The sequence below is a fragment of the Oryctolagus cuniculus genome, chromosome 2 (assembly GCF_051225735.1).
Source record: "Oryctolagus cuniculus isolate XC-2025 breed Fujian yellow rabbit chromosome 2, ASM5122573v1, whole genome shotgun sequence".
NCBI lineage: Eukaryota > Metazoa > Chordata > Mammalia > Lagomorpha > Leporidae > Oryctolagus > Oryctolagus cuniculus.
Window position 1 is genome coordinate 182,204,450 of NC_142868.1, and position 27,861 is coordinate 182,232,310.

At 48.1% G+C, this 27,861-nt stretch overlaps 1 protein-coding gene across 18 annotated transcripts in view; it reads left to right on the top strand.

The window, feature by feature from the left end:
• The window catches only part of DTNB (dystrobrevin beta), a 248,570-nt gene that overhangs the window by 173,401 nt on the left and 47,308 nt on the right, over positions 1-27,861 (top strand). For 14 of the 18 annotated variants that reach the window (XM_051843168.3, XM_089326719.1, XM_051843163.3 and 11 more), the window contains 2 exons: positions 12,428-12,517; positions 15,245-15,332. In XM_051843168.3, coding sequence (XP_051699128.1) covers positions 12,428-12,517; positions 15,245-15,332 — 178 coding nt within the window. The remainder of the gene's footprint in view (positions 1-12,427; positions 12,518-15,244; positions 15,333-27,861) is intronic. The other 4 variants (XM_051843166.3, XM_051843167.3, XM_051843162.3 and 1 more) reach the window with 1 other exon arrangement.

Sequence of the window (27,861 nt, forward strand, 5' to 3'; positions counted from 1 at the left end):
GAGAGACAGACAGTGACGTATCCACTGATTCACTCCCCAAATGCCTGGAACAGCCAGGGTTGGGCCAGGCTGAAACCAGGAGCCTAGAATTCCATCTGGGTCTCCTACGTAGGTGGCAATAACTTCAGGCATGGCCTGCTGTCTCCCCAGCTATGCATTATCATGAAATCGGATTGGAAGTGAGTTGCCAGGCTTTGAACCAGACCCTCCAGTATGAAATGTGGGTGTCCCAAGCTGCATCAAATAGCTGCCCCTGTTTTTAATTTTATGTATGTATTTATTTTATTTGAGAAAGAGACATAGATCTTCCATCTGCTGGTTCACTCCTCGAATGCCCACAACAGCAGGGGCCAGATCAGGCTGAAGCCATGAGCCAGGAGCTCAGTCCTGTTCTTCCACATGAATGGCAGAGACTGCCTGAGCCATCCATCACCTGCTGCCCCTGTGTGCCTTAGCAAGAAGCTGGAGTCAGGAGCGAAACCAGGACTCAGACCCCGGCACACCAATACAGGGTGCAGGTGTGCACGGGTGGCTTAACTGCTATGCCAGCACCCACCCCAAACGTCCTTCTATAACGTCAGCTACACTGATGCCAGCGTAGTCTTCAAGACTGCACTTCACGGGCACGGGGCCATGTTTGTTTACTTGTCACCACAGGGTAGTACCTGGTACATAACAGACACCCAGTAAATACACTGAAGCTGCAGTACAACTACGTGTTTGTTGTTTGACTGCCCTGTGTGAGCAGTTCAGTCTTGTCTCCCAACGAAATTCTACCTGTGACTACACTGAACTGGATGCACTTGTAGCTTAGCTTTACACAAAATTCATTATCTTGCTTTCCAAGCTCATAAGCAAACGTGGTAGGACTTATCCCTGGGGGCGGTGTTGTGCCACAGCAGGTTAGGGCGCTGCTTGGAAGCGGGCACCTTGTATGAGGGCAGCTGTTCCTGCTGATGCGCCTGGGAGAGCAGTGGAGGATGGCGCAGTTACCTAGGGCCCTGCACCGTGTGGGAGGCCTGGATGGAGTTCTTGGCTTCAGGCTTCGGCCTGCCCTAACCTGGTTGTTTCAGCCATTTGGGGAGGGAACCAGTGGAGACAAGATCCCTTTCTCTCTCTCTCTCTCTCTCTCTCTCTCTCTCTCTCTCTCTCTGTCATTCATCTCTTCTTCTGTTCTGCCCTTCAAACAAGTAATAATTTTTTAAAACATAAGAACTTTCCTAAAATAGCCACGTTAAAGACACTGTCATTGACTGAGAACCCAAACTCACCTTCATGAGCTGCACAGACAGAGGGCAGTACAGAGTGGTACTTTCCGTGGGCAGTGTTATGGAGGGAGGGGGGAAGAGAGAGAGAGAATGCCCCATCTGATGATTCACTCCCCAGATGTCCACAGCAGCCGGGGCTGGGTGGAAGCTGGGAGCTGGGAATTCAGTCCAGGTCCCCCACGTGTGTTGTAGGAGCCCAGCTACTTGAGCCTTTATGGCTGCCTCCAGGAGTCTGCATCAGCAGGAAGCTGGAGCCAGAGCCAACTGTGGAACCGAGGTGCTCCAGTGTCCGCTGTCTTAGTGCCATTTTAACCACTAGTTCAAATGCCTACCACTGCTTATTTCTTAACCTTTAACTTGACTTATCTCATTTGGTCTCTGACTAGACCACAAAGCCCAGTCACTTGCTTGGTTCCTTTAGGATTCCTATTCTTGTGCTTTGGCCCTAGTCACTGTGTAGGCTTTGGCGGCAAGATGTTACTGTACTTACCTTCGAATCCAGACCAAACTGAAGCAATTGAGATCTGTGTGGACCTCAACGTTTACAACCACAAGTCTGGCGGGGACCATGCAGCCCCCAGTGGTCCGGTCGCATCAGGAGCACCCAAGGGTTGGTCCTGGACTAAAGAGGTAAACCTCAGAGCTTTCTCCCCCATGTCGCTCTAATAGTGAGGAAGGATGCAGCTGTCATTCTTAGGCACATCCATCACGGTGAATTCCTACAGCTGCCCAAAACTCATAGAAGGCTCTAGAACCAGGTTGGGAATCAAAATTAATGTGGCTCTAGGCCTGTTTAGTTTCTAACAACGACCCAGATTCAGGGATACAGGACAAATATTGTCCTGGTACACAGGTGGCAGAGCACGTCCCAGCCACTGTAGTGTCTGCACTGGGGCAGGGATTGGCGAGCCACAGCCCTCAGCTGGCAGCCTGCTGTGTAAATAAAGTTTTATTGGGACACAGCCATGTCTGTTCATTCACTTATCACCCATGGCTGCTTTTCCTGTAATGACGGATCGAATGGTTACAACAGAAGTCCTGTGGCCCTTTGAGAAAAACAAGCATTTCATTTCTTCTTGGATTCAGAATAAGGATGTTAGACGCAGTGTAACTCTGAAGACTATTTTTAGTCGTTAGAATCTCACAGCCAATAACAGCTACTTCAGAAGTCAGCGTGTTCTTGCTCATTTTGGCTTCAGCGTAGAAAAACCATGAAATCCGATCACATCAGGAGTAGGAGGCCTTTCCATCCACTGCATTAGTAGTGGACATAATCAACGATACAGAATTGGGCTCCCCTGGAGCTTAGAAAACAGGCACCAAGACACATCCTCATTGTCTCACTTGAACATGCACAGGGGCGTGGTGAGGCGGGAGATGGGTGTGGCCGAGTGTTTGAGTTCCCAAGGAATTAGAGAGTGTGATGGCCACCCTTACTGAGAGAGCAGCCGGGAGCTGGGAGGAGCCCGTCCACTGAGGAGGACGACGTGAGAAAGTGATCGTCCCGCCAGAGCTCACCCAGTGCGTGAGAGGTCGCTTTCCGTCTGCCTCTCTGGGACTGGCGCCCCTTCCTCTGAAACAGTGATTGCCAGAATTACACTGCGGGAGCGGAAGTCAGTTCTACTCTCTTCAATTCTATTGTAACAAAACTTCGTAATGACCTCCAAGTTACGGACTTGCACTTACACTTCAGTTTCAAATGTAGTAACTGAGGTACCACGAGAAGGATCTCACTCTACTCACTCCAAGGACAGAAATGAGGATGCAGCTTAAACTTCTCCCTCAAATGGTGTCTTCCCAAACGCAGGTCAGCCCCCAGTTCTCGGTGTTCGGGCCCCCGGTGCCCGTGTGTCCGCAGGGCTTACCTGTCTGCATGATCGTGGGTTGGGCGTCCCCACCCTCTGCTGCTGACACCTGCGGTTTATTCCTGTCCTTCACTGTGGCCAACTCCAATCAGAGAAGAAGACTTGGTGTTGGGGAAAGAGCGTGAGTGTGAACTCAGACCTTGGCCCAGGGGCTGGCTTTGTCACCCACTTGCTGCGTGAGCCCTTTGTAGTCAGCTGCCTCTCTGATGAGTCGCACCCTCTTCAGGAGTGGTTTGTTCGTCACACAGACACCTCCCCAGCACCTGATCCGTGCCAGTGCTTTCAGGAGGTGGTGACTTGGCTGTGTGGAAACGAGTCCCTGCTTCCACGTAGCTTCACTCTAGGGGAGACAGCAGATGCCATAATTCTGCAAGTAAGCGTAGTGACGAGGGCTGTGCAGGCCAGTGAGCCAGGCAGTAGCGAGGTTTTGATTTAGACGGGATGGTGTGGGAGGACTCTGGAGAGGTGACCCTGAGGGTGTGAGAAGGGACTAGGGGGCAGAATGGTTCCAACGTTGGAGTGAACCTGGGCTTTTCCTGGGACAGCTAAAAGGCTGGTGTGACGGAGGCAGTGACCAGAGGGACGAATGTAGGAGACTCGATTAGGGATGTAGCTGGGGACCAGGTCATTTGATTTTTTAAACAAATAATTTAAAAATAAATGTTATTTTTAGAATAGTGTTAGATTTAAAGAAGAAAATGAAAAGATAGTACAGCCGGCTCCTACACTCCCCCGTTTCCTCCAGCACTGACATCGGACGTTGCCCGGGTGCGGGTTCCCACGGCAGCAGCGTCAGCACATGGCAATGAACTCCAGGCCCTAGTCTGCCCTCCAGTGTCCGTCACAGATGCCCCTGGCTGTCGGCAGCTCTTGCAGGCTGAGTCCTGTTGCGCACCTGAGCCCTTCCTAACTTTCTAGCATCACAGCTTGCTGGGCTCCTCTGGTGTATTCCCTGCCCCAGCCTCGGAATGAGGCAGCTCCCTAAGGATCCTGGGCTCCTTGTCTTGGGGAATGGTGTTAGAATCCCGTCTCTGTGAACACCTGTCCGTGGGTGTTCTCTGTCCCTTGGTATCTGCACCAGGCTACACACGAGTTACCCTGGAGGGCCCGGCTCCACTCCAGTACCACGTGGTCTCGCCTCGCAGCTCCCTCCCTCCTGCCGTCCGATGTCCATGCACATCTTTGTTCAGCGCTGGCAGCACGTGTGGCAGTTTCAGAATTATTGTCAGGAACCGTGATTTATTCTAAAGCAGTTCTTTTGAGATATAACTCATGCAGTGGAAAATTCATCCATTCAGGAGGTACAAGTCCGTGGGTTTTAGTATCTACAGCTGTGCAGCCATCGCTACGGTCAATTTAGAACATTCCTATCACCCCAAAATTGATTTCCTGCTAGAAGATCGCTCAGTGCGGTGTGAAGAATCGGCAGGAGGGGACAAGAATGGAGGACGAGAGGCCAGTTGCGAGGGTTGCGAGCGCTGTTGGCGTAGTGTAAGTGAAACGTGCTGTGAAATTTTGGGTAAGTTATGGCAGCAGTGGAGGTGGGAACAAAATGGAGCCAACAGCTTAACAAGTGGATGCAGGTGCAGGTGTGGCTGGCTGGGTGGGTGGTGATGCTGGTCAGCTTAGGGGCTAGCAGGCGAGGAAGTGGGGGGCGTGGGGAGAACTTGTCAGGGCTGAGGTGCCAGCAGGGCAGCCCTGGGAGGTGTTGAACAGGCCGTGAGACACCGGGTTCTGGAGCTCAGGGGAGAGGTCCGGGCTGGAGGTGTGGGACTGTGAGCTTCACAGTAACTCAGCGAACAGAACACGTCGGGGAGCATCTGACAGGTCTCGGGTGCCCGTGGATCCCGGCAGCTGCAGCTGCGTGCCAGGGGCTTCAATGACATTATCTTAGTCAATCCCCCAACACCGTATGAAGTAACCATACAGGGGGAAGACATTTTGTGTCATTTTATAGACGAATGGTCTAAATCAGAGGTTACTGTCCAAGTTCGCGCAGCGAGTGAGTGCTGGAGGACCGGTCAAAGCCCGGCGCCCAGGCTCTGAATTGCTGCGCGCTGCTGCCTCCGACTTGAGAGATCCTGGTTGCCAGCTGCTACAGGCGCTCACCTGTCTGCGCTGCCCAGTCCTCATCTCTCCTCCCGCCGTCCTCATTCCCGTCCCCACGGTGTGCCTCTTAGTCCTTGTACGCCACCACCAGACATTCTGCCAAAACCACGAGACGCCCGGAGAGCGGCTCTCACGCTTTGTGTCCCTCTAGAGGCCTGCACACCTGTCTCCAATGCGGGTTCCGGGCCCCATTCCCAGAATGATGCAGCAGAATCCTGGGGCCCCTGGAGGAGGCCCCCTGGGGAAAGCGCTTTTCTAGAACAGTTGACCCCATCAGGACCACAGCTGGGATGCCCTGGGCAGGAACCGTATTCCTGTCATTGTTCCTTTTCGGCCCTGGAGCTCATTCTCCTGGCCCTTGCTGTGGCTGAGCTTGCTGGTTGGGTACGGTTTTATTACATCCTCTAGAGGACCTTGTCCTCTGTCGTCACACTGAATCTGTTTGCAGTTTGGCAATTCTTCGTGTGACCTTCTCCTTCCTGCTAGGCTGTTGCCACCTTGCAAGCAGCAGCTGTGCCTGTCTCGCCTGCTAGCTGTCTGTGTGGAGCGTGACACCTCCTGGGTGCCCCGCACGTGGCCTCAGATGCCCCGTTCCCACCAGAAGCGCCAACAGAGCTGTTGCATATTTAGGTGTGAATATCACCATCCTTTGTGGACTGAGTTCACATTAGACATCTTAGAAATAGAACAGCTATTTTATTTTTTTTTTAGGAAAACATTCTGAATTATAAGATCTTGATCTTACTTTTGGAAAACAAATGTCTAAAACAAAACCTATGTGTAAGTAATACATATATTTTATCAAAAACTGGGAGTTAAAATTTTTTTAAAAAATCTTGGAAAGCAGATACAACTTGGAAAGTGAGTATAGCAACATAACATCTCACACCCTCAAAACATACATAACATACATAACACTATAACATCCCACACCCCCAAAGCATACATAACAACGTAACATCACACACACCCCCAAAACATACATAACATACATAACACTGTAACATCCCACACCCCCAAAGCATACATAACATACATAACAATGTAACATCCCACTACCCCAAAACACTATTGGGAATTCCTGGTGCTTAGTTTCCTGCCTCCCATAGGCAGCTGCTAACAATGCTTCTCACTCTGGCTTCAGTGACTGATTATCTGGCAGAAGCCGCTCTTTCTGAGTAGCAGCCTTCCTGTAACCTGACGGAGTTTTAGTCAACTTTTGCATCCTATTTCACTGAAAAAAAAGTTAGAAAAGTAATTCCCTCAGCTCCTTTGCCTTTGCACTCACCTGTGTCAGTCCCACACCTGGGCCCCCTCTCCCTGCAGAGACCTGCACCTCATTGGCACTCATGAGCACCAGACACTGGTCCCCTCTGTCTCTTGTGTCATCTTTTTTACCTCCTTCTCCCCTGGATCTTTCCCATTACCTCTTTTGAAAAAAAAAAAAAAATTCTTCTAAACCCTGTCTAGGTCTCAGTTCCCCCTCTTGCTGCCCCTACAGTTCTCTCTCCCATTTCAGAAAATCTTCTTGAAAGAGTTATCTCGGTGCTGGTGCTGTGGCATAGTGGGTTAAGGCGCCACCTACAGTGCTAGCATCCCATGTGAGCACTTCCACTTCCAATCCAGCTCCCTGTTAATGCACCTGGGAAAGCAGCAGGAGATGGCCCAAGGACTTGGGCACCTCCTGGGAGACTCAGAAGAAGCTCCTGGCTCCTGGCTTAGACCTGGCCCAATCTCACCTCTTTTTTTTTTTTATTTTTTATTTATTTATTTTTTTTTTGACAGGCAGAGTGGACAGTGAGAGAGAGAGACAGAGAGAAAGGTCTTCCTTTTGCCATTGGTTCACCCTCCAATGGCCGCCGCGGCCGGCGCGCTGCGGCCGGCGCACCGCGCTGATCCGATGGCAGGAGCCAGGAGCCAGGTGCTTTTCCTGGTCTCCCATGGGGTGCAGGGCCCAAGCACCTGGGCCATCCTCCACTGCACTCCCTGGCCACAGCAGAGGGCTGGCCTGGAAGAGGGGCAACCGGGACAGAATCCGGCGCCCCGACCGGGACTAGAACCCGGTGTGCCGGCGCCGCTAGGCGGAGGATTAGCCTAGTGAGCCGCGGCGCCGGCCCAATCTCACCTCTTTTGAAAACCCTGATGTACCTTCCATCAGATTAAAAGCTGACAGCCTTGCAGTGGCCCACAAGGTTGTACAGAGTACTTCTCTGTCATGAAGAAGCAGTTTTGCTTTAATGTAAGTTTGAGGTGGACTAATCCTTTCTAAAACTATGATTAAAAAAAAAATTGCTATTGGCCAGTGTTGCAGCACAGCAGGCTAAGCCACTGCCTGTGACATCGGCATCTCAGGTTGGAGGGCTGGGTCAAGTTCCGGCTGCCCCACTTCCCATCCAGCTCCCTACTAATGTGCCTGGGAAGTAGGGAAGAGGCTCAAGTCTTTGGGCCGCTGCACTCGCATGGGAGACCCAGATATAGTTCCTGGCTCCTGACTTCAGCCTAGCCAAGTCCTGGTGATTGTGGCCATTTGGGGAGTGGGCCAGGAAGTGGAAGATCTCTTTCTCTATATGTCTCTCCTTCTCTCTCTCTTTCAAATAAATAAATCTTTCTAAAAAATGAAATACTACAGAGAGAACTTCCACTGTGGTTTTTGTGAAGTAACAGATTAGCTGCCCCACTACAAGTTACTGGAAAACTAGTCGGCATATAAGAAATGGTTTTCAGAAATTAGACAACAAACAGTACAGGGCTGATCCCTGAGGGGAGGGAAGCAAATGAGGAGAGTCTTGTGGTTGCTCCAGCTTCCTGCCTGGAGGGGTTTGCATAGACACAAGTGTGGGATCCACGCGGAGCAAGGCAGTCTAGCTGAGATAAAGAAACAGATATTGAAGTGAAGTCTGGGGAGGCTGGAATTTGTCAGGCAGAATTCCAGAGAGGAGGGAGGAAGCTGTGTAGGGAAAGAGCTGTGTACATCTACATGGAGACCTCCGTGAGTCTTCTCTGTATTCTCACAGAAGGAGCTCTGTGGACATTTGAGTTCCCACTCACCGGAGTAGAGGGCCATCATTTAATACTTTGGATATTCTGTAAAGACCCCAGAGAGGCTCTGCTTCAGAAGCAGGTGAAAATAACCCTAAGTAAAGAGTACTCTAGGGATGCGCCAGTGAAGGCTGAACACAAACACTGAAAGTATCAAGCTGGGACAGAAGTAAATGAACTGACTTTGAGACTTTTTAGAAGAAGACAACAAAATCCAGACATCCAACAATATACTTCACCATTTCCATGATCCAGTAAAAAATAACAGTTAAGATGTTGGAAAGTATGACCTGTAACCAGGAAAAAAATTTGTCAGTGTAAACAGAACCAGACAGACAGACATGGTGGAGTTTGCCAACAGGGACCTTTAAACAATCATGATGGATATCAAGAATATAAAGGAAAATGTGAACATATTGAGAAGTGAAATTGAAGAAATAAGAAGAAGCAAATAGGGGCCAGTGCTATGGTGTAGTAGGTAAAGCCGCTGCCACTGCCAACATTCCATATGGGTGCCAGTTTGAGTCCTGGCAATCCACTTCTGATCCAGCTCTCTGCTGTGGCCTGAGAAAGCAGTAGAGGATGGACCAAGTCCTTGGGCCCCTGCACCCACATGAGAGACCTGGAAGAATCTCCTGGCTCCTGGCTTCAGATTGGCGCAGCTCCAGCTGTTGTGGCCAATTGGGAAGTGAACCAGTGGATGGAAGATGGAAGTGTGTGTGTCTCTCTCTGCCTCTGCCTCTCTGTAACTCTTTCAAATAAATAAGTAAATCTTTAAAATAATAAAAAAGAACCAAATATAAATGTAACTGGAACCTTCTACCTACATATTTGATTTCAATAAACATTTTAAATAAAAAAGGAAAGTCTCAGAATTAAAGGGATAATGCTGGAAATAAAAAATACAGTGTATGGACTTAATAGTAGATCAGAAATCATAGAAGAGAAGTTCACTGAACTTTTTTTTTAAAAAGATTTATGTATTTATTTAAAGTCAGAGTTACACAGAGAAAGGAGAGGCAGAGAGGAAGAGAGAGGTCTTCCATCTGCTGGTTCACTCCCCAGTTGGCTGCAACGGCTGGAGCTGCACCAATCCGAAGCCAGGAGCCAGGAGCTTCTTCTAGGCCTCCCATACAGGTGCCAGGGCCCAAGGACTTGGGCCATCTTCTACTGCTTTCCCAGGCCATACAGAGAGCTGGATCAAAAATGGAGCAACCGGGTCTCAAATTGGTGTGCAGTGCATATGGGATGCCAGCGCTTCAGGCCAGGGCATTAACCTGCTGAGCCACAGCGCTGGCCCTGGTTCACTGAACTTAAAAGACATATCAATACAAGCTATCTAAAAAGAATTATAGAGAGGAAAAACCTAGCTGGAAAATGAAAGAGGGGTAGGTGCTGTGGTACAGTGGGCTAAGCCACTGCTAGGGACGCGCGCACTCTATTTTGGAATGCCTGGTTTGAGTCCTGGCTTCTCTGTTTTCTGATCTAGCTCCCTGCTAATACACTTGGGAAGCAACAAATGATGACTCAAGTACTTGGGTCGCTGCAGCCTGGATGGAATTCCTGGCTCCTGGCTTTGGCGTGGCCCAGCTGTAGCTGTTGCAAGCATCTGGGAAAGTGAACCAGCAGATGAAAGATACCTCCCCCCATCACTCTGCCTTTTTTTTTTTTTTTTTTTTGACAGGCAGAGTGGACAGTGAGAGAGAGAGACAGAGAGAAAGGACTTCCTTTTGCCATTGGTTCACTCTCCAATGGCTGCCGTGGCCGGCGCGCTGCAGCCGGCGCACCGCGCTGATCCAATGGCAGGAGCCAGGAGCCAGGTGCTTTTCCTGGTCTCCCATGGGGTGCAGGGCCCAAGCACCTGGGCCATCCTCCACTGCACTCCCTGGCCACAGCAGAGGGCTGGCCTGGAAGAGGGGCAACCGGGACAGAATCCGGCGCCCCGACCGGGACTAGAACCCTGTGTGCCGGCACCGCAAGGCGGAGGATTAGCCTAGTGAGCCGTGGCGCCGGCCCACTCTGCCTTTCAAATAAGTAAATAGAAGAAACAGTAAAACGATTTTTAAAAAATGAGCAGTGCCTCAGTGACCTGTGGGGCAATGCCAGGCAGTCTAAATGAGAGAGAACAGATATTTAAGGAAATATTTTTTCCCAGATTTCCACATAAACTTTTATAAATTTGATAAAAGCCATAAACCTACAGAGGCCTAACAGATTGAAGTCAATATAAACACACACATAAAAAAAGCCATACCAGGGCACATCAAAATGGAATTGCTGAAACCAGTGATAAAGAAAGTGTATTAAAAGCAGCTAGAGGGAAAAATAATATATTCTGGGGAACAAAGATAAGAAAACCCGTGACTTCTTGAAAACAAGGCAAAGCAGAGGAAAATGGAATGGCAACTAGAAATGCTGCAAGAACTCATTTGCTGAGAAGTTTCAGAAGCAGTGGCAATCCCGGACCAGTGAACACCCCAGTGCTCTGATTCACTCTATCAGTAATGGAGACCAACAGGGTAGGATCCACACAGGACGAAGCAGGAGCATCTTACTGGGCCAGGAAGCCAACGGGGCCCACTGGCTGGGTCAGTATTTCAAGATAAACAAATGGGAGATTAATAAATGCAGACAAGATGATAAAGACAGAAAAATCAACACTGCAACCACTAATGAAATAATAAACTGGGCCAAGAATCATGCTAAAAGCAGTAGGAGAAAAGCTGATGGAAAACTTACAATGGAGAGATGATGATAACATCGGAATCCACGGATCAATATTGTTATTCCATCCCATTATGTGCCTCCGTTTTTATTTACAAACACATTCTATTATCTGTAACAAATCCTTGCCATTTCTCAAAAACAAAGCAAAAGTGAAAGCTTTAATCGGGAGTCTAGATCTAACCACAGAGGATAGAGGAACAAGCTAAACACTGCACAGGAAACAGCTCCAGAAAGTTGGGTGTTCTGTAAGACAACCTGGTCTCTTCACAGATGACTCGAAAGAAACACAGAAAAGGAGGAACTGTTAGGAATTAGAGACAGAAACCTAACCATCAAATACAAGCATGAAAGAAACAGCAGTCAAATGCGAAGTGGGGACCTTGTTTGGATTGATAGCCAGTGTAAAAGCACATTTTTAAAATTTGAGGAGATTTTCAAATACGCTAGAATATGAAACATTTTTATCAGGTTTTTTTCCTCCATGATAAAGGTGTTGAGGGCTTGTGAAGTGTGTTCATTATCTGACAGACTTCCAGGATCAGGTGTTCCCAGGGGAAGCAATTGCCTGGGCTTTGCTTTAACCACCTGCATGAAATATTTGGGGAAGGAAGAATAGATTTAACAAGATAGACAAAGTGTTGATATTTGTTCACTCTTGGTGATAGACACATGAGGGTAGTCTTAGAACACTCTATTTTGTGCAAGTTTTAGCATTTCTATAGTGGAAAGTTAAAACAAAAAGACCAGGTAGTTACGGATCTTCCATGTATCTATGAGGGAGAGCCTTACTCAGAATATATACAAAAGTACTTCAGAAAGCTTGTGGAAAATGGAATTCAAAGATAAGTTCAGTACAAAAATTTGAAATCGATGCCTATTTTTTTCTTAGTATTAATTTTCCATGAACTTCTGAGGACCCCTTGTATGGTGTTGTCTTACAATTCGATATAACTTTAATGAGTTTGGCTCAAGTACTGGTTTTATGGAAGAAAACAGACAGATGCTAAGGGCAGAATCTGTATAGAAATCAAAATATTTAACTGGGAACATGTGGTACCACTAAAAACGCTGAACTGTCGACAAGAGCTGTAAAAGCATGGCATCGGGGTCAGTTAGTAATATCAGATGGGTCCACTGTGCTGGAGGGTGTCCCCTAGAACATGCGTCCTCAGAGCAGGCGAGCCAGCTTCCCTGGTGACTCCCCGGGGAGGGCTGCAGTGCCGGTCAGCCAGCACTGTCTCCTGAGGACAGATTCCCCATGGTCTACACATCCCCTTGTGCATTGTGGGTTTTTTTTTAAATTGTTTTCTTTATCATGAATTATGTTTTCTTTTTTGTTTGCCCATCTTTAACCATGTTCATTTCTCCCTGTGTGTGTGTCCGTGTCCCGCTTGCTGTCTTTGGCTCCGTTGTTCCCAGGTCACAGTGCAGCCAGGGTGTAGCCGGTGCCTTGGCCGATGAGCATGCGCTGATAGCCTCCTATGTGGCCCGTCTGCAGCACTGTGCACGGTCAGTGGTCGAGCTGCAGCAGCAGACGGGCAGCCAGGGGTGACCAGAAGGGGGGGAGCTGCGTGGCCGCATTCCGGGCTGAAACAGCCCTGCGTGTGGGGGTTTCCTCGAGCAGCGACCAGCTGTGTTTGCAGTCCAAGTTGTGCTGCAGCATTAGCTTCTGCAGGAGAAGACTTGCCACGCCCGGTGTTTATCTAAACAGTCAGGAGATTCTCCTTGAACGTGAGGTTGGCTTCCTCAGATTACGCTGAGTGTCTGAGCCTCAGATCTGTAATGCCCCAGAAGGCACATTCACTTGGACTTAAATGGTGAAGTCTTTCGATTCCCGTTCAGAGTTCAGGGCTGACCAACCCCCAGATACCTTGCTTTCTCTAATCCAGAGTCTTTATATTATAATGGTGCCACCTACCCATCCCGCTGAAAACGGGTCATGAATCACTACTAATACAAACATGACTGATGCTTCAGTGGGCTGGGGTGGAAAAAAATGCTTGAAAAATGCAAACTACAGCGAAGTTCATCCTTTTTTAAAAAAAACAGCTCATAAATAGTGACGTGCACACGCTCTGCCCGTGGCGTCAGGCCGGCTCCCCGCCCCATTCTCAAGGAGGTTGACAAGTCAGCTTGAAGTGAGCTAAGATCGCCCCTCCCTTCTTCGTAATAGCGACGTGGTGGAGTCCTGCCGTGCGCAGCCTGCAAAGCCCCATCTGAGGCCCTTGCTCTGAGAGGAGCCTTCGTGCAGAAACCATCCCTACAGCAGGGACTGCAGCCTCAGGGTCTGACCTGAGTTTTGCCCGTTGCCTGCCGTGGCTCCCTGGGAAGGTCACTGACCTCACTGCTGTTCCCCGTGGTAGCAGAGGCGTGAATTATAATGAATAGGAAGATAGACCTCTGAAAAGAACTGCTTTTAACGTTATACTTCATCCCACTTCTCATAGTTTTTCCAGTATCACTAAAAGCATCAGTATCCTCGGACACTCACTTGTCTCTGGAGCCTGGGAGAAGCCGTAGTCCCCTGGTACAGAGTCTCCTCGTCCCGCAGATGAGTTCTGTGCTCTGTCCCAGCCTCCTGGTCTTGAGGAGAGACCTCCGGCAGGGCAGGGGGCTTATTGTCTGTGAGAGCGGCTGTCCAGGGGACAAGGAGCCTCCTTAGTGCAAGGAACAGTGGAGTGCTTGGCTAGCACTGTTGCCTAGTGTTTCAGCCAGCGCAGGGCCTCTGGTTTAGCCAGTGTCCCCAATGGGTTTAGCCAGTGTCCCCAGGTCTCAGCCAGCACCGGGGCTCTGGTAGGCTTAGCCAACGTCCCCAGGTCTCCTGGCTTAGGACCTAGGCTCTTGAGGAAGCATTGGTGGCCACAGGCCCTGAGAGCGCGCGGTGAGTGGGTGAGTACCACGTCTCCTCTGCTTTATAGTCTCGGAACGCAGCCTCCTACTTCCTCGAAGAAGTCAGAAATTTCCTGGCTAATTCTGAAAATGAAAGTCAACTCAAACAGAGAATCAAGAATCTTTCTAACTGTCCTCAAGTAATTTTCCTTGACCTTAAAACCTCTCACCAACACAAGTTTCTAATTCCTGGCTAGAAAGCAGAGCCAATCGGCGTAGCCGTGTCATCCACATATGTGTGTAGGACAGATAAGAGCAGGCTTCCTAAGCACATGACCTGTGTTGGAGAAAAAAAAACTTTTTAAAAATTTTCTAATATTTGAGAAGCAGACAGGAGGAGAAAAACAGATATACAGAGAGATTCTGTCTGCTGGTTCCCTCCCCAAATGCCCACAGTGGCTGGGACTAGGCTGGGCTGGGCTGGGCTGAAGCCAGGAACCAGGAGCTCAGTCAGGGTCTCCCACATGGGTGGCAGGCACCTAATCACTCAAGCTCCACCACTGCCCCCAGGGTCTGCATTAGCAGGAAATTGGACTCAGGAGCTAGAACTAGATACCGAAACCAGGCACTCCGATAGGGGACACAGGAGACAACCTGCTAGGCCAGATGCCTGCTCCTTCTACCAATTTTAAAGAGAATCATACAGCCACAATTCCTCCTAATCTGGAACTACCCTGCTGTGTGTAGATAGCAGCTGACAAAATACTGAAGTAAGCAAGTCAGCTGCTTCCTAAACGATCCAGATCTCCCGATTGGCACCGCGTATACACAGAGCTAGCCTGGACCTTCACCCAGGACCTAACATCCCTTCTGGGTGAGTCTTTAAATAAGGATGATGGACCAAGCCAACTCGGCGTGGAGTGCAGTTACAGCTGCAGGTGGGGAAGGTGCAGTAAGGGCAGCCTCCCCATGGAACCCGCCAGCTCTGTGTCAGGTCTGACCTGGCCAGGGCTCCCCGCCTTCGGCTCACATTCTCTCAACGCTCTGTCTTCATGCTTTCGTTTTCCCTTGCTCTTCCTGAGTTTAACATCTGGGTCTAAAAAGTCCTGAGTTTTTCCAAGTACTTGGTTGGAAATCCTGGTGTCCCGTCTTGCCTTAGCAGTGCGGTGTCCCCTTTGGTGGGAGCCGCGGGGGTGTTGAGGAGGGTGCCTGGCCTCACTGGTTCTCTCAGCCCCCTGTTATCTTAGAAGATCATTATTAGGCCTCCGTTTCTTTTGTTAGCATTTCTTTCTCATTTTTTTTTTATTTTAAACAAGATTTTCTTGCATCTGTTCCCCCCCAAGAATAGAACAAGAGTGGGAGCAAAAAGTGAGAGACACCCCTGTTGAATTTTTGTGTCTTTGGCAGCGTCCTGGACAGTCCTAGCCGACTGGACGAGGAGCACCGGCTGATAGCGCGCTACGCTGCCCGGCTGGCTGCAGAGGCAGGAAACACGGTGAGTGGACAAAGGGGCCATGAGCGGCAGACATCAGCGTTACTCTGATACACAGTGCGGGGAATAGTGATGCGAAACTCGGGGAGAAGGTACCTGAAGGTCAGGAGGAGGAGGCGAGGACAGAAATTGAAAGAGCCTTTAATTTTATCTTCAGTGTTCACTTTCTTTAAAAAAAAAAATGAATCAGTAAGATTAAAAAAAAAGAGCCAGAATTTAGTTCTGTAAAAAAGATCAACAGAATTAATAAGCCACTAACATACTGAACAAGAAAAGTAGAAAAAAATACAAATTACCAATATCTGGAACGAAAGGAGGGACGTCACTGTGTATCCTGCCAGTGATAAGGAATGATATGAGTGATTAGGAACATTTTGCCAATAAGTTTGACAACTTACATAAAACAGACAAATTTCTTGAAAGACACAAATTAACAAAGCTGACACAAGAAAAATTAGAAAATCAAATAGTTCTATGTCTCTTAAAGAAATTGCATTAATAATGAATTTCCCACAAAGAAAACTTCAAGCCAGACGGCTTAACTGTTAGATATTATCATGCTTAAGGAAGTAATAATATCAGCCCAGTTTTCACTCTTTCAGAAAATAAAACAATGAATACTTTCCAAGTCATTTGATCAGGACATTATAACCTGATATCAAGACAATACAAGGCTACTACAGAAAAAAATCGCTGGCTAAATTCTTTTGTAAACATAGATGCAAACATTTATAACAATATATGTAGCAAATTGATTCCAACAGTATGTAAAAGGATAATACTCCCTAATCGTGTGAGATTTATCCCAAGAATGCAAATCCGTTGAACACATAAAAGTAGACCAATGTAATTCATCATATTAACAGTTTAAAGGAAAAAACGATCATTTTAAAAGATTCAGAAAAAGCAATTGACAAAATAGAACACCACGTAGGGAATAACTTTCCCATAGACCAGGAAGAGAGGGAAGTGTCTTCACGCTGTGAAAGAGCAAAACTACAGCTAATGTCACACTTCAAGGTTAGATTTGGGAGTGTTTCCCTGTGATATTGGGAATAAAACAAAGAAGGCCACTTTTACCACCTCTGTTCAGAATTGTACCAGAGGACTTAGCCAGTGCAACATGACGACAGAAGATGATAGATATTGGAAAGGAAGATATAAAGTCTTTATTGGAAAATGAGATGATGGATATAGAAAGTCATAAGGAAGGGCTGGCTCCATGGCTCACTTGGTTAATCCTCCGACTGCAGCACCAGCATCCCATATGGGCACCAGGTTCTAGTCCCGGTTGCTCCTCTTCCAGTCTAGCTCTCTGCTGTGGCCCGGGAGGGCAGTGGAGGATGGCCCAAGTCCTTGGGCCCCTGCACCCACATGGGAGACCAGGAAGTAGCACCTGGCTCCTGGCTTCGGATCAGCGCAGCGCCGGCCGTGGCAGCCATTTGGGGAGTGAACCAACGAAAGGAAGACCTTTCTCTCTGTCTCTCTTTCTCACTGTCTATAACTCTACCTGTCAAAAAAAAAAAAAAGTCATAAGGAATCTGCAAAAATAATACTAGAACAAGTAAGTAAATGTATAGTGGTATTGAAAGATATCAAGTACGTAAATATAAAAACTAATGGCATATCTAACTACTAGCAACAAAGGATTAGAAAATGAAATAAAAGGCCGGCGCCGCGGCTCACTAGGCTAATCCTCCGCCTAGCGGCGCCGGCACACCGGGTTCTAGTCCCGGTCGGGGCGCCGGATTCTGTCCCGGTTGCCCCTCTTCCAGGCCAGCCCTCTGCTGTGGCCAGGGAGTACAGTGGAGGATGGCCCAGGTGCTTGGGCCCTGCACCCCATGGGAGACCAGGAAAAGCACCTGGCTCCTGGCTCCTGCCATCAGATCAGCGCGGTGCGCCGGCCGCAGCGCGCCGGCCACGGCGGCCATTGGAGGGTGAACCAACGGCAAAGGAAGACCTTTCTCTCTGTCTCTCTCTCTCACTGTCCACTCTGCCTGTAAAAAAAAAAAAAAAAAAAAAAAAAAGAAAATCTCTGTTTACCATAGCATTAAAAGATCAAATAGTGAGGCAGGCATTGTGGTATAGTAGGTTGGGCTGCCACTTGGGACCTGAATGTCCTGTATCAGAGTGTCTGGTCCCAGCTCTCACACTTCTAATCCAGCCCCCTTCCAATGCCTGGGGGACAGTAGATGGTGGCCCAAGTACTTGGGTTCCTGCCACCCATGTGGGAGCCCCAGATGGAGTTCCTGGCTCCTGGTTTTCCCTGGCCTAACCCCAGCTGTTGCAGGCATTTAGGGAGTCAACTGGTAGATAGAAGATCTCTCCCTCTCTCTCTGTCACTCTGCCTTTCAAATAACTAAATAATGTGTATGCACATATATGTGTTTATATATATTTAATATTTATGGATATATTTAATGAAAGATGTTCAAGACAGAATATGATAAAACATTGGTAAGATAAAGAAAACCTAAATAAATGGAGAGCTATGCCAAATTTGTGGATTGAAAAAGTCAGTGTTGTTAAGATGAGCTATTTCCCCAAACTGAATAGATTAATTACTAAAATCCCAACAGGCATTTTTGTAGAAATTAACAAACAGATTCTAAAATGCATTTGTAAAGCCAGAGGAGCTAGTGTAACTGTAACAGTCTTAAAAAGAACAAAGTGGGTAGACTGAGCCCTGCTTGATGCTGACCATAATAATCAAGAAAATGAGGCACTGACAAAAAGATGGACTGATCAGTCAAGGGAACAGCACAGAGAAGCCTGAGACAGATGTGGAAGGTTAAGGGGCTTTCAGCAAGGGCGTACAAGCTGAAGAAAATCTTTTTTTCTTTTTTTAAAGATATATTTATTTATTTGAGAGTTAGAGTTACAGAGAGAGGGAGAGACAGAGAGAAAGGTCTTCCTTCCACTGGTTCACTCCCCAAATGGCTGCAATGGCTGGAGCTGCACTGATCCGAAGCCAGGAGCCAGGTGCTTCTTCCCGGTCTTCCAAGGATTTGGGCCATCCTCCACTGCCCTCCCGGGCCACAGCAGAGAGCTGGACTGGAAGTGGAGCAGCCGGGATTAGAACTGGCACCCATATGGGATGCTGGTGCCACAGGCGGAGGATTAACCTACCGCACCATGGCACCACCTCAGGAAAATCTTTTTATCAAAGACTGCTGGGATAGCAGGGTGTCTATATGGGGGGAGAGAGAGAAAAAGAATGCCAGCCCCACCTCACACCATACACAGAAATCAGTTTGGAAAGTATCATAAACTAAAGCATAAAAGCCAAAATTATAAAGCTACTAAGGGAGAGCATTGGAAAATTTATAGAACTTGGAGATTTTACAGGAATCACAAACCATTGTAAAAATGGGGCAGTTGGGCTTTAAGAAAGCAATAGACAAGCCACAACCTGAAGAAAAATATTTGCAACACATTTCTCACAAAGGACTGAATATATAAAGATTCCTTGCACCTAAATATGAAAAAGATAATCCCACCCCAGTTTTTAAATGGGCAAAAGACTGGAATAGACAGTTCTCAGACAGTATATGCAAATGACCAATAAGCACATGAAAAAGTACTTAATGTCCTTAATCATCAAGAAAATGCTGGTGAAAACCATAATGAGATACTGCTATATACCCACTGGAATGGCTAAAATGAAAAATGATTGACAACACCAAGTGTTGGAGAGGATGTGGAGTAACCAGAAACCTCATCCATCACTGGTAGGCGTGCAAAAAAATGGTATGACTACTTTGGAAAATTATTTGGCAGTTTCTTAATGATAAAAAATTTTCCCATGACCCAGCAGTTTTACTCCTAGATAATTATCCAAGAGAAGGGAAAATAAATATCCACAAATAGCTCTGTACGAGAATCTTCATAGCAGTTCTGATCATGTTAGCTGGCAGCAGCCTAGATATTTATCAACACAAGGGTAGGTAAACAAAATGAAAATGTGATGTATTCAAACAATGGAATATTACTCAACACAAAAAAGAACTGCACACTGATAACACACAGCAACATAGCTGAATGTCAGAAATGTTATAAAATCCACAAACAAAAAAGTACATGCTATTTTTATATGAAATTCTAAGTAGGCAGACTGCTTATGGTCATAGAGTTGGATCCACAGTTGTTCCTAGGAACGGGATGTTGAAGGGAGATGTGGAAACATTCTGGATGGATGGACATGTTCTGCGTTTGTCTCAGAGTGTGGGTTGCGTGAGTGTGCGTTTGTCAGGACTCACTGAGGACAGTGCTCACGACCTGGACACTTTATCTCAAGTAAAAGAAGAAGGGACCAAGAGTGGTGACTGTGAAAGTTTGGTTGGAACAGGAAGTGGCTCTTCAAAGATTTTCAGTATGTTTCCTACAACTTAGAAAGGTTCGCAATAAAATGTTTCCTCTTTTCTTTCCCCCTTTTCAATCTTTCCTTCCCCCTTTGCAATCCTTCACTTTCCTTGAGGAGTTATATACCTACTAATTCAATTCCTCTTCCCCTCCACCAGTCCACATGACATCATTTTTATTTGGAAATATTTATTTTGTTTCTGTGCTGTGCCATATTGGATACCGGGGGGGCAGATGTCCTAACCTCATGGAACTACCAGACTCATGGCAGAGACAAACACAAAGCAAACAATGCCACTGCCACACATAACTGCAAGTGATTGTATGCAGTGGTGGAAACCACAGGGAACTGAGACGCGTGCAGCAGTTCCTGATCTGCTCTGGTGTAAGGGATGCCCTCCGTGAAAGCTTTCACTTGGGCTGGGATTTGAAAACAAGTGGGAAAGAATCCAACCTTCTGGAAGCTGGAAAGAATCTAAAAACCAGAGCAGCCCAAGAGCTGCTGTTGCTGCCCCTGCTGCTGCCGCCCCTGCCCCAGGCTTGGATTTTAACTGTCATTAGGTTCTGTGGACCAAACCTTGGCCATGTGCAGAGTGGGGAGCTGGAAATGAGGCTCTCATGAGATAATTCCACTTTCCATGGGCTTTTTGAAATACTCTCCTGTTAGGTTTGGTGAAGGGATAGCATAAACCAACTCTATGCCAGCAGAGATAAGACCAGAATGCCGGGCGTCTCCTCCCTTCTGTTGGAGTGGAGGAAGTCTTCTCTGGGAATTTAGCCTGGTGGCTAAGAAGCCTGGTGTCATCTCATTTTGGAGTTCAGTACCCACATCTGGCTCCTGGCTCCAGCTTTCCCACTGATGCAGACCTTGGGAGGCGTGGTGATGGCTCAGGTAATGAGGTTCCTGCCACACCCATGCGGAAGATCTGGATTAAGGTCCTGGTTGCCAGCTTCAGCCTGGAGTTCTGGCCATTTTGGAGAGTGAACCAGCAGATGGGAGCACTTTCTCTCTATATATCTCTATCTCTATCTCTTGTTATCTCTCTCTCTCTCTTTCTCTCTCTGATCTCTGTCTTCCCCCCTCAGAAACATCTTAAGTCTGTCCTTGGGTGTGTTTACATTACTTCATAGTTTAAGAACCACAAAGGTGATTTTTAACTGTTCAATTAAACATGAACTCAACTAAACATGAGTGGGGATTAGATCCCCAATCTCTTTAGATATTGGTATTATTAGCTGTAAAGTAACAATGTTTAGCATTCCTAAAGACCTAAAAGAAAAAATTTAGAAGTTGATGGTAGAAAATGGTATCTCAAAAGACCGGAGTTGAAAACAAACCAAATAGAACTTAGATTAAAAAAAAAAAAAAAGTTATTGAAATAGAAGCCTCAGTGAGTCAGATTGGACACAGCTGGGTAGAAAATTAGTGAACCAGAAAATACATGTAAGAAAATTTCCCAAAATCCAATGCAGAAGAATGGAAAAAGTTGAAACAAGGTTTTCAGATATGGAGTATAGAGAAAATAATAGTTGTCTAATTAGAATTTCAAAAAAGAAAACAGAATCAGTGTGAGAAAGTATTTGAAGAATTAGTGGTTAAGATATTTCCAGAATTTACTCAAGACGTAAGTTTTCAGATTGGAACATCACATTGACTCCCAAAAAGGGGTAAATAAAAGCAATTCTATACCTGGTAAGACCCCTAAAAGGCACCCAGAAAAGACAAAATATTACCTCCAGATGACTGATGATTAGATTTCTCCACAGCAACAATAGAACAATTTCTTAATAAAGAAAAACTAGAGAGTAAAGCTTCCAATTATATCCAGTGCTGCTGTTTGTGATGTAAGTTTTTTTTAAAGATTTATTTATTAAAAGGCAGATTTATAGAGAGGGAGAGACAGAAAGAGAGATCTTCCATCTGCTGGTTCACTTACCAAATGGCGACTGCGATGGGACTGGGCCAGAACAAAGCCAGGAGCTTCATCGGGTCTTCCAGGTGGGTGGCGGGGCCCAAGAACTTGGGCCATCTTTTTCCTGCTTTTCCAGGTGCATCAGCAGGAATTTGGGTCAGAAGTGGAGCAACCAGGACTTAAACCAGTGCTTAAATTGGATGCCTACACTGTAGGCAGTGGCTTAACCCACTGCACCACAACACCAGCCCCTGTGATAAAATTTAAGAATTTTCCTTATGAAGAAAAGACAGTTGAATGATGTACTGAAAAGAACTAACGGCCAGCGCTGCGGCTCAATAGGCTAATCCCCCATCTGCGGCGCCGACACACTGGGTTCTAGTCCCGGTCAGGGCACCGGATTCTGTCTCCGATGTCCCTCTTCCAGGCCAGCTCTCTGCTGTGGCCAGGGAGTACAGTGGAGGATAGCCCAAGTGCTTGGGCCCTGCACCCCATGGGAGACCAGGAAAAGCACCTGGCTCCTGGCTCCTGCCATCGGATCAGCGCGGTGCGCCAGCCGCAGCGCACTGGCTGCAGCGGCCATTGGAGGGTGAACCAACGGCAAAGGAAGACCTTTCTCTCTGTCTCTCTCACTGTCCACTCTGCCTGTCAAAAAACAAACAAACAAAAAAACTAACTGCCACGAGCAGAAGGAGAAATGCAGACTTTTTTTTTGCTACACCACAGTGCCAGCCCCCATATATATTTATATATATTTAAACTCCTGGGCCACCTTCTGTTGTTTTCTCGGGTGCTTTAGCAGGGAGCTGGGTTGGAAGTGGAGCGGCTTACTCGGACCAGCGCTCTGATATGGGCTGCCAGCATCGCTGGTGGCTGCTTAACCCACTGCGCCTCAGCACCAGCCCTGAAAAAGTGCTTTTTAATCCGTTGAACCTTGCGTGCCGTCAGTCCCAGCTGTTCAGGTTGTGTCAGACATGACGCTCAGTAAATGACTGTACTGGGGTGGGCCACACTGCGGTCGAGTGGTTAATGTACACCTCATGCCCTCGCGTAGTCTCACTGACCGCAGTGAGCGCTCAGCAGCCATCGTCCTCAGGAGGGGGTGGCTGTGCTTCCCCCCAGCACGAGATAAGTGTGTTTGCTCCGGAGGCTGATGCCCCTTGTCTGATCCCTGTGAAGGTGGCCGTGGTCGGGTGGTTTTGAGGGTGACCACTGATACGATCCCTTTCATCCCCAGCTCCTTTTGCAGAGTGCAGTTATCTTGTAAACAGCGGCCCCTTAGCAAGGGTTCTTGGTTAGATTTCTGTTCAACAGAGCGCTGATACGGGTGCTTTGCATAAGGCCGGTGTAGTGCTCAGAAGAATGTATTTATCACCTGCCAGGTAGGCTGTGCATTGATTTTTTTTTTTTTTTTTCAAAGACCTGCTGCCACCCAGGGAGCCCCGGCCTGCAGCGCTGCAGCCTGAGCCGCGGCTCTGCCCTGGGTGGCGGTCCTGGTCCAGGCAACCTCTGAGGGACAGCCTTGAAGAAAGGAATGCTAGCGGCCGGCGCCGCGGCTCACTAGGCTAATCCTCCGCCTTGCGGCGCCAGCACACCAGGTTCTAGTCCTGGTCGGGGCACTGGATTCTGTCCCGGTTGCCCCTCTTCCAGGCCAGCTCTCTGCTGTGGCCAGGGAGTGCAGTGGAGGATGGCCCAAGTGCTTGGGCCCTGCACCCCATGGGAGACCAGGAGAAGCACCTGGCTCCTGCCATCGGATCAGCGCGGTGCGCCGGCCACGGCGGCCATTGGAGGGTGGACCGACGGCAAAAGGAAGACCTTTCTCTCTGTCTCTCTCTCTCACTGTCCACTCTGCCTGTCAAAAAAAAAAAAAAAAAAAAAAAAGGAATGCTAGGTTGCTCGTTCACGCTAGCGAGCTCACTTCCCTTTGACAAAAACAAAGACGCTACAGTGTGTAGTGGATCAGAGCAGTAACAGCAAATTCTTAAGCATGGACGCAACAGAATGCCTTGTTTACCACTAAGGAGTTTGTTTTCCTTTATTAAAAAAAAAAAAAAAACTGTTTATGGACAACTCGGAAGGAAGCTGAAGGGAAGGGAAGCTGTCACCCAGGGCCCTGCTCTCTCTCACGCTTGCCTTCCCGAGGGACTCGCTCTCAGGGAGCTGCGTGCCAGCCCTCAGCTGCGCCGCCCCCACCCCCGCCCCTAAATCATCGTCATCAAACCTGGCTACGCAGCAGAGTCATGTGCAACAGGCTTGAAAAATAGATCCCTGGCTTTGCCCCAGACCAGATGAGCTGGAATCTGGGTTGAGGGCCCAGCGACCTTTATTGAAAGAGAGGGAGGGAGAGAGAGAGAAGGCAGGAAGGAAGATAGATGCATCTGATTGACAGCTGGCTTGGGCACCCCTGCCCTCAAAGTCCAGCAGCATTGGATTTCTGGGAGAGGTGAAGAATCCACAGTCTTCTGGTTGGCCCGAGTGATCATGGGTGGTGGGCAGACTGTCCCAGGGATGTAAGGAAGTCACGTTGGCATCAGGCAACTCTGCCTGGGGCTTGTCTTGACAATCATACAGATGGAAGTCCCTGTCTCTTGTTAGGAGTTTGCTGACTCTGTCAGCTCTCCTTGCCGCTTACTTTTTTTTTAAGGTTTCATTTATTTGAGAAGTAAAGTTACAGACGGTGAGAGGGAGAGACAGAGAAAGTTCTTCCATCTGCTGCTTCACTCCCCAAATGGCCTCAGCAGCTGGAACTGGGACGATCCAAAGCCAGGAGCCAGGAGCTTTGTCCAGGCCTCCCATGCAGGTGCAGGGGCCCAAGCACTTAGGCCATCTTCTACTGTTTTCCCAGGCGATAGCAGAGAGCTGTATCAGAAGAGGAGCAGCCATTTGGGATGCCGTCGCTGAAGGTGGAGGATTACCCCACTGTGCCACGGCGCCGGCCCCTCTCCTCGCTTTTATAACATTTGCCCAGTTTCACCACAGAGGTCTTCTGTCATCCTGTGCTTTTGAGATGTTTCGTTAAGGATGACAGAGCCTGGTGAGACTGCCTACACCAGCAGGAATGCTAATGGAACAGAAGAAATTACGGGCACCTGTCGTCCTAGGGCTGATGGGATCACGGTTCCTTGTTCTCATGCAGTAGTAAATGGAGCCTGCTTTTACCTCTTACAACGTGGTCCTCTGGTCCCTGACTTTTTCTAAGTCTCTGGTTGCTCTGGCCTTTACGTGGCCATCCACTCAACATAAAGTTGCATTCGTTGTTGGGTACACGATTATTATTTAACTTGCAAGTTATCTCTCACCTGTGTCCTGAATTCATCCAGCTTATATGTCTTTGGCATTTGAGAAGTCTTTTTCCTCCAGGAGTTACCCTGCCTAACTGCTCTAACCCAATAGAGTTAGAACTAATAGCTGCCAGTGTGAAAGCCTCTGTGGTGCCCCTGGGCTGGGTGGTTTAGAGAAAGCTTCTCTGGTCCTCTCAGCAGCTCCAGAGCACAAGTGTGATTCCCAGTGTGAATTTGCAGATAAATCAACTGAGATACAGGAAGGTTAAATTACATTGCCCAAGGTCCCCGGCCGGGCCTGAGATGCATATACAGGGTCACGTGACTGAACCGCCTTTTGAGATCACTTTCCATATTTATAGTTAGATGTACACGATTAGTTTTTGACTTACTCATAACTGGTAGCTTTGGTATTTGGTGTTAAGTTTTGCTTAGACGTGTCAGGGTGTTTCACAATGCCCCAGTTTTGTCTGTTTTGACAGAGAATTCTCATTGCTTAGAGCAGTGCTTCCAGATGTGGCTGCACAGGGAAATCACCGGAGAGTTTTACGGACTATTGATATTGACGTCTGAGCCCACTTCTAGAGGTTGATTGGATCGGTCTTGGGTGATGCACCCTGGGCACAGGGATTTCTAAAATCTCTCCAGCAGGTTGTAATGTATGGTCAGGGCTGCTCACCGTCGACTGAGAGCAGTGTTTCTGAGCTGGGGATAAGGCGCAGTCATCCAGTATGTTAGCTGTGACCCACTGGTCTGGATAGGGCACAGGCTGTGGCTTTATCCTGTTAGTCCATCGAGGTCGGGTGCCCCAGTAAAGCACATTTATTTTCACTCTTTTGGGATGTGTTTTGCCCTTTATTTGCTCACCTTGGACTGAAAGCTGCAGAAAATGGCCCGAGTTGTGAGCCCCTGCCACCCACATGTGAGGCCCAGATGGAGTTCCAGGCTGCTGCCTTCAGCCTGGCCCAGCCCCAGCCAGCAGCCATTTGGGGAGCAAACCAGTAGATGAAAGAACTCTTTCTCTCCTCTGTCACTCTACCTTTCAAGTAAATAAATCTTAAAAAAAATTCAAGATGTCTACTAAAGTATGTAGGTGTGATTGGATGTTGCAGTTTTCAAGGATCTGCATAAAAATACATCAGCAAAGAGAAACTATAGAGTAGTTGAAGCAAGTGTGGCAGAATCTCAGTAACTGTAGACTCTAGCTGTGAGTATTTGAAAATACATTATTTTCGGCCGGCGCCGCGGCTCAGTAGGCTAATCCTCCGCCTAGCGGCGCCGGCACACCGGGTTCTAGTCCCGGTCGGGGCGCCGGATTCTGTCCCGGTTGCCCCTCTTCCAGGCCAGCCCTCTGCTGTGGCCAGGGAGTGCAGTGGAGGATGGCCCAGGTGCTTGGGCCCTGCACCCCATGGGAGACCAGGAAAAGCACCTGGCTCCTGGCTCCTGCCATCGGATCAGCGCGGTGCGCCGGCCGCAGCGCGCCGGCCGCGGCGGCCATTGGAGGGTGAACCAACGGCAAAGGAAGACCTTTCTCTCTGTCTCTCTCTCTCACTGTCCACTCTGCCTGTCAAAAAATAAAAAAAAAAAATAAAATAAAATAAAATAAAAAAAAAAAAGAAAATACATTATTTTCTCTTGCTTTGCCTATATTTAGATGTTCATGATACATTTTTAAGTAAATTAAACTAGGGAACCTTAGAGATGATACATGCATTGCTGAACATTTGCATCCCGGTGTACGTGTTGATGGAGGACTAAGCCCTTTCTCTGAGCGTAGGCCTCCTCTGGAGCTCCACTCGCCCCCCAGCATAAAGCTCTCGGCTGATCTAAGTCCAGCCTCCATTCCAGCACTTTATGGTGGAATAGGAACTTCAAGACTCCCGCAGTGCAAGAGGACTAAATCCCTCTTCACAACTGTTCCAGCCTCAACCAGTCCGGGGGCAGTTTATTCTGAAAGCTCATCTCTGTTGTTTCCAGCTCATTCAATTTGACTTTTGTAGAAATAGCAACTCTTATTTTCATCCTCATATTTCATCGACTTGGGTGAGATTTAATTAAATTACATAATAGCAAATGCAACTAGGCTTAATCTTGTTAAGCATGCGACTGCACTGATGGGAACAGAAGTCTGTGGGGCCTACCAGATTGTAGGCTGCTAACCATGAACCCAGGCCAGCAGTCACGATGGTCTCCAGTGGGAACAGAGATTGCTCAGCACCCCTGCTGTGTTTACTGAGTAGAGATCAGCTAAGAGGCCTTCACCTGTAGTTCTTTCCTGGACCTCATCTGCTCCAGATGTTACAGTCCCTGAATGGCTCAGACAGCCTGGTAGGAGCCCGTATGTGCGAGCTTGTACAAGGGGAATAAGCATGGTGCCTTGACGGCACTAACTCCAGGATCATGTGCCTGTCGCTCCCCCTCTTCGTGGAGGAACGACACAGGACCCTGCACTGTTCTTTTGTCTGCTCGGCCCTCCCCGGGTTTGCTGCTGGTTCTTCCCGGGTTGGCTACCGACCCTTCCACCTCCGTGGAAGGGCGGTTCCCCCTGCCACATTCCCCACTTCCGCAGGGGAGCGGCACACCGCCGGCCGGCTCTCTTGGGGGCTGCACAGGTGTTCCCTCAGATGTTCCCCTTAGATGTTCCTGGTGCATGTTGTCTCTCTCCTCCTTTATAGTCCTCTTCCGCCAATCCCAACTCTGCTACCCACATGCCGAGTATGCTGCTCTCCTCCAACCAGGAGTAGGTCCTACAGTTTATTGGTTGAACTGGAGGCAGCTGTGTAGAAGCTGTTTCTCCCTTCTCAGCGCCATATTGTGGGAGAGCAGATGCATAGAATAAGTCTTAATTCCAGTAACTTAGTCTAGTCCGAGTTGCTCCCCACATGTGCCCATAGGAGTTAGCTCCACAGCGTTTGGTTGTCTTCAGTTGCTTTTAGTTCTGGCTCTGCTACTTGCTGTATTTGTACATCAGAGGAA